Raw genomic sequence first — 13118 nt, 5'->3', positions numbered from 1 at the left:
ATACAACTCTCCACAACCATGAAGTATAAAACTATATCACAAACATTTGTAAAATGTAATAATCAGCTTTCTCAGACAATATCTGAAAGACTACAGCAGTGTAGCAGCCAATTGGAGAATGACTGTGTGTGTGTGTGTGTGTGTGTGTGTGTGTGTGTGTGTGTGTGCGCGTGCGAGTGAGAGAGAGCCATTTAGTTTGAGCATTATGCTCATTACCGCCAATCATTTTTTGTTATTTCAGATTACTATGATTTATCTCAGCTAAAACCAGACTCAGTACAATTACTCTTCTTGTACCTAACCTGCAGGTTGGTCTTGGATTTAATTTTACAATAAATCTCAAATGCACTTTAAAATATGACCTTTGATTAGAAAAATACAAGCACAAATGAATTCCATACCACAGTGAATCAAATTATTAATCTATGACATTACGATTTAATCCTTAAATGGATTGTTTTGAAAGCAGACCTTCATGTTTCACAAAAGATTCTATGAAGAACAACTATTTTTTTAGATGCTAGCTCTGAATTTCATTAAGAATGTGCTCAGTGTTGATCTCTCCACTTACAAATTAATTTAGGATTCAACAGAGGCTGCCTTTATTGGCAGATATACTATTTGTTTCACCACAGTTCACCCCAAGTAGTTTATAGTAACTTGTACAAAATATAAAAGTAATATATACAGGTGCCCAAGACAAAATATTATGTGTTTCTTATATAACATAAAAATTATACAGAATTAGATGCATTGACACTGTAATACGCACTACACTGATTTAAGACTGCACCCCAGCCAGTGAAATGACTTCAGGGTTGAAAAATGTATCTTTTAAGGTGAATCTAGAAAAACAGGAAAAGAGTACACCATTTGAGTGAAATTATGCCATTTTTATCTCTACTAACGATTTTCATTCTATGTCTTAGATTGCATTACATCCTCCTCTTTCCAAGTTTTTGTTCACCAGAGCCAAATGCCACCTTAAGAAGCTAGAATTATCTTTGTGGGATGTAAATATACCATGCATATGTACAAACATAAAATATACTTAGTTTACTGTGTTGTTATGAAATAAAGGGTCCCATCTCCCATTTTTTCAGTAAAAACAGTGCTGTAGCTGCTAGATAGCCTCAGGCAGCAGCCCCACACAGTAGGTCCTGACCTGGTGCCCTGCCGGAACTGGTTCCGGCCAGCCTTAAATGCGATTCAGAGTCCACTCAGTGTGGACGCGCTATTTCGAAATAGAAAAATGCTATTTTGAAATGCATTTTGTGTGTAGACGCATTATTTCAAAATAACTATTTTGAAATAACACTGTAATGTAGACATACCCATAGGCTATCTGAGGTCTATGCTTAAAGATCTATGGACAGCCAGTTCTCAGGTTTCCCTGCTTGCTTGTCTCCTTCTATGAGGGACAGCAAAGCATTTTGTCTCTGCGTGCTCAGGTTGCCTTCACTCAGGACACTACAGCACTCTGCAACATGGAGCCAGAGTTGCCCCTGGGCACTCTGGTGCTTCTCTTGGATGCGTTGCTGTGAACCTGGCTGCACTTTCTGCAGGATGCCATCTGGGAGATCCATAGGGGGGCTGTCAATATCCAGGAGGTCCTGCGGAAGAGCTTCCACCCTGAGGAGCACAAAGAGCCTCCCTGGTCTGCCCCACTGGGGGCTTGTGCCTCATTCCTCCCTCATGTCCTTCCACTTACCCCTCCCTAACCCCCCTTCCTGATGTCAAATAAAATACACATATTATCATGAACTCAAACTCTCTTTATTTAACAAAACTGGGGGGGGGAGGGAATGTAACTCTGGTGAGTCTGGGGAAAGAAGGCAGGAAAGGGGAGAAAAGAAGGTGGGAGAGGGAAGGGGGAAACCTGGGAGGAGGGAGCTGGAAGGGGGAAGCAAGGGGAAGAAGGGGGAGGGGAAGCTCAGGGCTCAGGGTTGGAGGTCTCACCAGACCAACTTGATTGTCATGCAAACCTGCTCCTGGGTTTGCATGTGGCCTTTGGTGGCCAGGCTGGCAGCTATCCTGCCAAAGATGGCCACAGAGATCATGTACGTTGGGGGCATTCCTCTCCAAACCTGAATAAGGTCCATGATCTCCACCCTGGACCAGGAAGGTGCCCGCCTTCTCTGGACCCTGGCAGGCTCCTGGGAGCTAGCAGACTACTCCTGGGGAGCAGTGGAGGACTGGCTGCCAGTGGCTTGCTGGCTCATGTTTTGGGGCCACTGGGTCGGGGCAGTGACTGCTGGCTCTGGGCTGGCTGGCTTGGAGCTGGCACAGGCACTATGGCCAGAGTCTACCCCGTTAAGGGCTCCGGGGAAGAGGGAGGGAGAGGAGTGTTCTTGGTTGGAGCTGGAGTGGCCACCAAGGCACCCTGGGAAGGCTGGAGGCCCCCTATTTCGAAATAAGTGTCTACACAGCACTTATTTCGAAATAGCTATTTTGAATTTGGCATTATTCCTCATGGAATTAGGTTTACCAAATTCGAAATAAGCGCTCCGCTATTTCGAATTCATTTTGAAATAGTGGTTTGGCTGTGTAGACGCTAGGAAAGTTATTTCGAAATAAGGGCTGTTATTTTGAAATAACTTTGCTGTGTAGACATATCCTAGGGCATCACTTTTCCTTTTAGATAGAGAATGGCTTTCCTAAAAGAGATGGACTGACAATATTTTCCAAACGAAATAATCTTTTATTTACTCCTCTAATCCGGTTTTTGTCCTGCAGTAATAAGTTCCTGAATGCAAGTGTGCTGATTTCCAGGTTTACACCACCTTTTTCAGTCCATCACTGGAAGCTTGCATTCTGGAGTACTCTCAAAGCTTACTTCTCATTCACTTCCTACAGCACTGATTCTTCCTCTTCTTTCTTTATTGTTGTTTTTACTGTTAACTGCTGGTTTGGGGAAATCTCAGTGATGCACAGTAACTTCTGGATTGGCTTTCTCTCTCTAGTATTACACCAACTCCAGCTCAAGCTTCCACACCTGTGGTGAGTAGCTTATAGGGTGTGACGGGGTGGGGCCCGCCTACCCCCCCGGAACGGGCCCACCCCGCACTGACCCGGCGATTGCCCTCTCGTTGATGGGGGCCGCCCGACGAGGGCTGCGCGCATGCCGGCTATGTAGTGCGGCCGTGCGTCTGTTGAGCAGCGGGTCAGCAGACGTTGCTAGGCAACGTCAGACGCAGGGCCGCGGGGAAATGGCGGCCGGAAATGACGCCAGCGACGGAGGCGGACATAGGGGGGGCGAGAAGGAATAAACGCCGAGGAACAGGAGAGGCAGGGGAAGGAGGGTGAGGGAGCAGGTGGGAAGACGAGGGAAGAGTAGGAAGTCATAGGTGGGGTGGAAGTAGCCCAGGGCAGGGCGATGAGCCGGCGCACCGGCGGATTTCGGGGGTAGACCCCCCCCGGTGGGACAGATCCTGGCGACACTGTCCTTAGGGCCCTGGGCTGGGGTCTGAGAGTGAGGGTGGGCCCAGACCCCCCACCCCGCATACCCCAGCAGAACAAACTTTGTGTACTGTGGCCAATTGGTCACTTAGGAGCGTGTCAAGGTAGCATAGGGAAGAGGGGGCGGGACTGGATCCCCCACACGGCTATACAATGCCCTCTCACAAACATCTCACCCTCTCCTTGCTTACATTCCCTGGAATTTAAATTTTCATTAAAAAATTCCATCCTACAAAGTAACTATGTAACTGATAATTAGCTACTCTTTGCAGGTTTAACAAATTTCCACTAGAGGCTAAAATACTCGTTATCTCCTAAGCCTATATTTAAAGAGATCTGGTCTAGTTCAATGAATAGTAATAATAATACTTTGCACTTCTATAGTACCCTCTGCCTGGGCAACATGGATTTAGCACAGTAGATCATATCTCCTTTAATATACTGAACTAATGGAAATAATAAATCTCTAGACTACCTTCTAACTTCTACTTTCAGTCAATTCTGTTTAAGAGAAAGAACAGAATACTTAATAGTGTTTCCTAGCTAAAGAACTTGTTCCTCTTCATCTATACTATAGAAGAATAGAAAAAGGTATCTGCAGAAATCTAGTTTCTTAAAATAAGTTTATTCTAAAAGCTTAATATTTTTCTATTTATTACAAAGTCAGAAATAATATGTCTTACCAGCATTTTTGAGTGTGATAAAGCCGTTCGTGGTGGAGGGAATGCATAATCTGCTGTTTCCAAATCAGGGTGTAAAACCTAATTTTTTTTAATTAATGAAAATTATTGTTACAAAGTGAGTACAAATTAAATTGTTAACTTTTCCCCTGATCTTATACACTTTTGTTAATAATCATTGCATTGCAAACACTTTAAAAATGACGTACATACAATTAAATCCTAAATACTACAGAGATTAGAAATTAAAATGCCCTTGTTTGATTTTTGGAATACAGGGAGTGTTTATAATAGATTTTAGTAAGTGTTGAAAGCTAGACTTGCCATCCTAAGTGTCATAATCAGTACTGTTAAAGTTTATGTCATCACCATTATCTCTCAATGGTTTGATTTGCAACTACTGTATTGCGGAGGCTTGTAACTACACAATTTAAATATCTCTGGGATGATATTTTTGAAAAAAATTCTAAACCCAGAATGGAATTTTTTGGAATAGTGTTTTAGGTTTTTATTCATTTTGCTTTTTTAAGTGGTAAATCCTAATTTAGCTGTTGTGCACAAAATTATCTTTTATAGAAGTCAATAGGAGTTTTATATAGATATTTGCTGGTAGGACCAGAAGAGAACTTAACTTACATTCATTTAAATTACTTTTGCACTTCTGTATCTAGAAAATGGACTACATTTTCAGTGAGATTTGTCAAATCAATAAATACATATTTTTATTGTTACAATAACAGTTACTTGTACTCCTTGAACATCTTTTGTCCAACCATCTCAAAGCATTTAATAAACATTAAGCAAGAGTCCAAAATCCTTGTGAAGTCCAATAATCCTTGAAAAATTATTACCCTGATTTTACATTTGTGTTAGCTGAAGTAAGGAAAGTTATTTTCCTAAGGTCACAGCAGAAATCTGTGGCAATCAAGAACATAATTCATTTATCCTGCATCTCTAACTCAGCATGTCAGTAATAAACACAATAACTTTCTGCTGGAGAGTATGGTCCAGATTTTCAAATGTGACAAGTGATTTTGGGTGTTCAACCTGATACACATTAAAGGGATGGGGTTTTCATACAATGATGAGCAGCCGTTCTAAGATGTTTTGAGTTAAGAGCCCCATAACCAAAGCAATATTATTAGTCACTTGAAAATCTTGGGCCTTTTGCATACTCTGTTTAAAATTACTGTGATGGGGAGTCAGCACTGCACTGGCAAAACAAGGGTTAAACCTAGACCTGGGAGAGGGCTGAGATTGTGGAGTCCGTGGCTGAGGCAGATAGCAGTCAATTAGGGCCCTGCTAGGATATTTTAAGTAAGGAGCTCCTGGAGTGGAAGAGAGACACTTCTGTTTCAGCTATGGAACAAGAGAGACATGGCTGCCAAGGAAGCTACGGAGGTTTCCTGAGTCAAGAGTAGTGTTGGGGAAAGGCAGGAAAAAACAGGGAGCTCTGGCCAAGCAAACTCCCAGGCTGAGGCATTGCTCTCAAGGACTAAGAGTGCCAGGGCTGCGGGGAGGCAGCTGGAGCAGAAGAAGGCAGCAGGTCCACCACACCCCTTGCCTGTGAGAGTGACCATTTCAGATTGCAGTTTGCTCCTGAGGCAGGAACTAGATGATGACTGGCAGTGGGTCACTGAGGCAAGGTAGACATAGGGTATTTGGGGTCCTCTAGGAGGAGAGGACCCCAGAGTGCAAGGGCACTGCCACAGAGCAGCACTTGGAGGGAAGAACACCATTGGCCAGGAGAAACTTGAGGCCTGAAGTAACTCAGAGGACAGGTAACTGAGGGCGAGACACTCATCGGCAGAGTGTGCTGCGAGGCTGAAGAGCTGATTCCATCAGTAACCAGCAGGAGGTAACAGGGCAGTGGGTCATGACTGGTTACATACTGACAATTAAAGGTATCTCCTCAGTTTAAATGCTGGTGCTAAGCTACTACATCAAAAACAAAATCTAATCTCACAACCACAATCTGTACCCCTACTCAATTTTCTGTCGATTATTTTCTTTTCTTATTAGAGTTAACATTTTTGCCTGAACCACACATCAAAGCATGCACATGAAATGACCATGGATGAGCTCCATTGTGGACAACCCTATAAAAGAGAAGTGGAAGGAAAGATGGAAGGAATGAGGAAAGAAAATAAAATCTCTGTCAGGAAATCAGTCACCATATGAGGTTGGCCCTATTGGTCAGACTGGAAATTTTGACACAGAGATTTCTAGTTTTTGATAATGAAAGCTAAAGGCAATTCCTCTGACAGGAAGCTTCTGGCTTGTGTAATGATAATCAAACATTTAAAAATATTTACTGCAACTGGTCACCTCTTCTTTTGCCAGGCATCATGGCAATTTAAAATTAAAAGGATTCTTGGAATTATCCATTCAATTGAAAGGTACTCAAAGTAAATTGTAATAATAATTACTGAAAATTAAGCTATTTTATTACAAGTTGGACCGCCCTGGTTCAGCACCCTTGCAATCTGACCAGTTCTGAATCAGGGGATTTTCCAGACCACAGGAGGTCCCTTGCCACTGGCCTCCCAGCCTGCCTCCACCCTCCTGACCCGTACCTGGTCAGCTGCCCCCAGGCTTGGATTTGTGCCCCAGCTGCCCCCTGTACCAGCTGGGCTGGGGCTTTCCGGCCATGCTACCCACATCCCCCTGTCATGGGGTTCCTGGCTGAGTCACCAGCCCCTATACTGCGCTCCCAGCCTCACCACAAGACCTCCATGTTCCTGGGCTTTGTGGTCCAGTAACATCAGCGGTCCTGTTGGACCATGGATATTGCCAGACCAGAGAGTGCCTGTTTAGGGAGAGACAACCAGTAGAACAAAATATTTAAACCAAGAGTGATTTCCAAATATACTATTAGGGAGAAAAAGATCATTCTCCCTATCTCAGATGTTAAGAAGTCACATGGTATAAATGAAAGAAATCTTAGGATATTAGTTACAAATCTTAACAAATCTTAGTGGAATTAGTTACAAATTAAGACAGATAACAGGTCTTTTAAAAAGAGTTTTGTTAATATAGCCCTGTGTGCAATTCTAGTCATAGGAAGGTGAAAGGCATTTTTTCTAAAAGGAGCACAGAGAAGGGCACTAAGGTTCATTTAAGGCCCGATCCAGCATCTACTATGTCAAAAACAGAGATCCCTTTGATTTTGCAGCACGGATCAAGTACTCAGGGACAAGTAGTAAAGACTCTTTATGAGAAAAGACTTAATGAAATGAATATACTGGGTTCAAACTTAATCCTGTCATAAGCTTCAATGGCTTCATCATAATTAAGCCCAATTGCACAAAGACAAGTTTCTATGTAAATCTAAATATTTAAGAGGAAAATATTTAAACATTCAATATCATGTCTGGATATATCTACATATAACAAAATTTGTAGTATAAAAAGTATTTACAATATTAACACACAATGCATTTAGGAATTAACTCATCTTGCTTTTAAATCTTCATTGGTCATTTTAAAAATATTTCATATATTCAATATTTTATTTCTTCTGTTTACATCTTTTAAAAGTGCTGAGCAAATGGATCAGGAAATGAGACATACTAGAGAAAGAGCTGTTTGAGTTTGATGTAGCAGTGGCTCTGGGAGCTGAGATAGATTAATACATTCAGGAATTTTAATTGTGCCTCCATCCAGGTCTGCTATGATTACATCCAACTGAAAAAGACAAATAAAAACTTCACATACAGTATGTTCTGTGATGAACACAGTTAAAACACCAACAAGGTTGTATTTCAGATTTTAGACAGGATTTTCCCTAAAATGAGTGAAGGCAATATTACTTCACAACTCATGAAGGAACTTGAGCACCAATAATATTAATGAATCATAGAAAGTGAGCGATTAAGGCCAAACTTTCAAGAGCGACCTCTAGCTCTGGGTACCTCCATTTTTAGATCTCCAACTTGAGATAATTTATGACTGAATTTCAAAAGTGCTGAGCATTAACAACTACAAAAATGGAGAACTGAAAAAAACCCACCTTCTTCAGTGGATTGTGCAATGAAAGCTCATGATACTATCTATATTTTTTGGTTAGTCTCTAAGGGTATGTCTACACTGCATTCCTCCTTTGAGAGAGGAATGCAAATGCAGCTGAGCAAAATTTCAAATGAAGTATGGATTTGAATTTCCTGTGCTTTATTTGAATAATTGCATCCGGAGCTATTTCGAAATACCTTATTTCGAGATAAAAAATGCCGTGTAGATGTGGTTATTTTGAAAGAAATACCTTCTTTCGAAATAAAAAAAAACTTATGGTTTAATGGTTATCTCGAAATAGGGTATTTTGAAATAGCGGCCAGACGCAATTATGCAAATGAAGCGTGGGAAATTCAGATCAGCACTTTATTTGCAGTTTCACTCGGCTGCATTTGCATTCCTCTGTCAAAAGAGTATAGACATACCCTAAGTTGTTACAGGACTACTTGCTGTTTTTAAAGTTTTTTTTAGTTACAGACTAACATGCCTACCCCTCTGAGACTGCAAAAATCAAAAGATACTCTAGAAAAATTTTGGTCTAATTGAATTGCCCAATGTCACAACAGAATTCTGATGCAGAGTTAGAAATCTATTCCTGTCTCGACTTCACATCCTGCAACTTAATCTCAAAAACATTCTTCTGAATTTTTCTTTCCCTCACTCCATTTCCCTCTGACAGCTTGTAGATGAACTGACAACAGGTTAAATTAGTTGGTGTGCATGTGTAGGGGTTGTTTTTGTTTCTTTTTGCCCATTACTGATTGTCCTGTTTTATCTACTGGTACTTTGCATGGACACGAACAGCTTAAATTAATAATGCTTGAAGCACAAAAAATTCTCAACACAAGGAAAACATTTGACCAAGGCCATCTCTAGGCATACGCAACATATACAGTTGTATAGGGCACTGGAAAATTTGGGATATCAAATTTTCAGTTACCCCTACACAGATGCATATGCTGTATATGTAAGAGGTTGCTCTGAGGTGGTTGGCTGCATTCTCCCTGCCTCCTCACCACTCAGGCCACCTTTGGGGGCAGCCTCAGACTTTGCAGCTCTGCTGTGATCCCCTTGACACAGTTCCCATCTCCTCTCTGCACTCTTGGGTCCCTGTGAGTCCTGGAGCATGTGCAACTTCCTCCTGTCCTGTGCACTTGCCCCAGCTCCAGCACTATCTGAATGCAGAGGCTAGGGAGTGCGGGGGAGTGGGACCATGCTGGGAAGAAGGCAGTACCAACACCCTGATGGCGGCTGAACTGTGGGTGCTTCTTTTCCCCCTCAGCTTAGGCCCCAGGGAGCAGCTGGAGACCTAGTTCCCTAAATCCCATTCCCCCCATCAGTACTCCTGTGGAAGACTCACTTCTCTCTGCCCTGTTTTTCCCCCACTCCCACCAGCACAAGCACTTCTGGAAGAGCCTCTGTTCCCACTGGCCTGTTCTCCACCACCACCACCAGCACCCTGGGGAAACCTGGTTTCCTCTGCCCTATCTCTCCCCACCGGCACCCCTGGTCTAGGGAAGGATGTGGGTTGGGTCCAGTTCAGAGGGATGAATAATGACATTGTAAATAAACATATTAAAGTTTTTAATAATTTTGTTTTAGAAGTGTTGTAAACAGTTTTGAAATTTGCCCCAATTTCAAACAAAATTTTAATTCAAGCCCCGATAGTTCATATGAGGGGCTCTGTGTGGGACAGACAAGTGGGTGGGTGGGTGGGTAGCAACCCTGCTTCTGAGTGGGTTCTGTCCAGGGACTATGTACCCTCAACACGCTGAGGTCAGTGGGGCACCAGGTTAATATCCCTGCATAGGGTCCCATAAATCCTAAGGACAGCCCTGAATTTCACATAATGAATGTATATATTCTTGTCAGGCATACTTACAAGCTCATGAATGTCAGCACAAAAGATGGAATGTATACCAATAATAAAAGGCGTTGGTGAACTGAGAACTTCTAGCAGCTGTGCAGGGAGAATTGGAATATATGGATAACTATGAAGAGAATTAATAAAAAGTTAATGCTTTTTGTCTTCCCCATTGCACAAGTCTTTCTTCATCTTCCTGACACTTATAACTACTTTAAAATTTGTGAGTTAAAATTCTGGGGCATTCAGTAAGTACATAAATTATTCAGTACGTGTTCAAAGTTATCAGGACATGAAAATGTAAAGTAGTCCATCGAAACCTCAGCTATTAACACAAGAGGCTTGCAATTCCTTTATAAAAATCTATCACAAATAGATAAACTGTTTTTGAATATGCATATAAACGATGAAGAAACAATGAAAAGAATATTCAAAGTAATCTGTCTACATAGGTTTCTTTATGGAGCCCATTAATGTGATAAATGTGCACAAAGAGATTATGATTGCACTAGAGACAGATCTGTTATGGAGTGTACACTAAGTTTTTAAAACATAATATGTTTGAAGTAAAGCATGCAGAATAATATACAATGCTAATTACTGCTTTTGTATAGTGTCACATATTAACAACATTTTGTAGAGCTGTGTGATGCAGTAGATGATGTAGAACTTTATGATATTTACTTAGGACTAAATTGAGAATGTTACTTGTGATCTGAGTCATATTTACACATGGATCAATATTAAAAAACATTTGTAACACCAGTGACACATATCTCTGAGTTTGATTTTCACATGGGAAATTCCACAATGATTTCAACATTAAGGAACGATATTTTACAATTAACTTTCAAATCTGTTATAAAGGTTTTCTAGTGTTGTATATTAATATTTGCCCCAATTTCAGACAAATATTTAATTCAAGTCCCGATAGTTCATATGAGGGGCTCCATCGGTTGAGTGGTGAGCAGTGTGGGCTGTCTGGAATATTTTGAAGAAATACAAGAACTCTGCATACTCAAAATTAGAAGTCTCTTTTGCAGACATTTAGATTAGAATTAATCTTTCGTTTGTGCAACGAAGGCTATATCTACATTACAACTGGAGGTGGACCTGCAGCTCAGGCAGGCACACACACACATTACTTTTGATCTCTCTAATCTAACTATAAAAATAGCAGTGAAAACACTGTGGCACAGACACCAGCATGGGCTAGCAATGTACATTATTTAAGGTTCCAAGGGAGCTTGTACAGCTTGTGCTGATGCGTCTTTGCTGCTGGGCTTAGCTCTGCTAAGTAGATTAAAGCTAGCACAGGTATGCATACTTCAGCTGTGATGACGCTGCTGACTGTTGCCATAGATTAACTTTTCATCTAAAAATCAGGGTTTGGATGTTACTTTTTTGTAGAAACTAATTTGTTGATTGCAGGGAAGCCCACAGTGGGCATTTGTCCACAAGAGGGCCAACAGCCTTGCTGGACTCCTGGGCAAGGTTGGGCATGGGGGCAGCTCCATGCTTTCAGAAGGGGTGGAGCCCTGGGCAGAATGGGAGGGACTAGGACAGCACATGGACCATGTAATGCTGCACTGCATTGCACCACCTGCACTGCCAGGTAGTCCTGAAAGCTTCCTGGAGTGCACTGCATGGGGCTCCAGTGGTGATTTAAAAGGCCCAGGTCTCCAGTCAGTTGCTGCTTCTATAGAATCTTCAGGCCCCAGGGCAACTGTCCACTTTGCACCTCCCCTGTCAACAGGATTATCTGTCTACATTACAAAACTATAGAATAAAGTAGCACAAGTGTCAGCTTCTGCTAGTGGATCATTAGTGTATTGGAAAAAGGGATTTACAATCAGGTAGCATTGTTGGCAAGATGTCTGCACTGTATTTTCATTAAATTACATACAATTTACGTTGAAATGGATTCAATAAGATTTTGACTGATGAAGTATACAAACTGTAAGACCAAATGTCTCTTCCCAAAAGCCTTTTCTCATGTGGGTAATTCTTATTAATGAAAACAGTTCATTAATTTCAATGGTGCAACTCATATGAGTGAAGGTAACTTCCATACAAACTAGTTTTCAACATCAAGTACAAAGTTGTGTAATAAAACTCACCTATATTTGAGAGGAAACATTAAGGACTCCAGTGCTCTACAGGCATCACTGAGCCGCTGAAAACTTGCAGAATGAAAGAGAACCTTATTTTCTGTAAGGACTGCACAGAACAAGCTCAGCACATTTTGGATTCCTTAAAAAAAAAAGTGTTTTACAAATTATTAACCCATAGCCAAAACAGAAAAATGAAAATGAAAAATTAAGAATTACTGGAGTCAGTGGAGGAAAATTTGTGATAAGTATGCAAATGCCTTAGTCTGTGATTTTTCTGCTTCTTAATTTTGTTTTCTATTTTTCAAGTTGGTATAACACCCACTGAATATTTTCCAGTAGTTAAAAAAGTTTCTATTTTACCACATTTTCTATCCTATTTCCAAGAATTTTCTCTTCTGAAAACAATCCTAACAGTGCCTAACAATGGCCTCAGTGCTTAACAGTACAGGTTGAACCTCTCTAGTCCAGCAACATCCGTGGTCTGGCATGATTTTAAAGTTATCCTGACAGCCACTTATCATGGTTGTAGCCAAGTTTTCTGCAGTTCTACAAAATTTGTTTACAGCTACCAGTCCTGGCTCTCAGTGTTCTATGCTGTTATTTAGCTCTAATTTACCTCTAAATGTCTTCTAAGAGCCCATTAAGCAGTGGAAGTGTTGATCATGCTGCTAGACAATATTGACCTCCAGCAGTTTGGCAAATTCTCTGGTTTGCTACTGGTCAGGTCCTGAAGGTGCCCGACTACAGAGGTTCAACCTGTATACAAAAGTAAACATGTATGTAGAGCCCATTATTAGTGGTTGAAACAGACTCAACTTTTGAATCTGTATGTGGGGTCTCAGTGACTACAGCTTTTTGCTGATTGTAGACAAAGAATTCATGAAGTTTGTCTGGTAAACATACTTTTATCTGTAAAAGAGTTTTCTGTGAGTCATTAGGTTAAACAAAGCGCAGTAAGGGCTGTTCATGTGATTGGACATTGGTAAAGAG

General features: G+C 41.2%; 1 protein-coding gene across 11 annotated transcripts in view; it reads right to left on the bottom strand.

Annotated features, from left to right (window-relative positions):
• Positions 1-13118, bottom strand: part of SBF2 (SET binding factor 2) — a 639223-nt gene that overhangs the window by 279852 nt on the left and 346253 nt on the right. For 10 of the 11 annotated variants that reach the window (XM_006129312.5, XM_006129315.5, XM_025187865.3 and 7 more), the window contains 4 exons: positions 12135-12267; positions 10033-10141; positions 7713-7826; positions 4143-4220 (listed from right to left, as the gene is read on the bottom strand). In XM_006129312.5, coding sequence (XP_006129374.2) covers positions 4143-4220; positions 7713-7826; positions 10033-10141; positions 12135-12267 — 434 coding nt within the window. Of the gene's footprint in view, positions 1-4142; positions 4221-7712; positions 7827-10032; positions 10142-12134; positions 12268-12744; positions 12874-13118 lie in introns of those variants that run through there. The other variant, XM_075927947.2, reaches the window with a different exon arrangement.

Source organism: Pelodiscus sinensis, chromosome 5, assembly GCF_052426305.1.
Source record: "Pelodiscus sinensis isolate ZL-2025 chromosome 5, ASM5242630v1, whole genome shotgun sequence".
NCBI classification, from domain to species: Eukaryota; Metazoa; Chordata; order Testudines; family Trionychidae; genus Pelodiscus; species Pelodiscus sinensis.
Note: the sequence above shows the minus strand (reverse complement) of the source record. Positions and strands in the feature narration are given on the sequence as shown.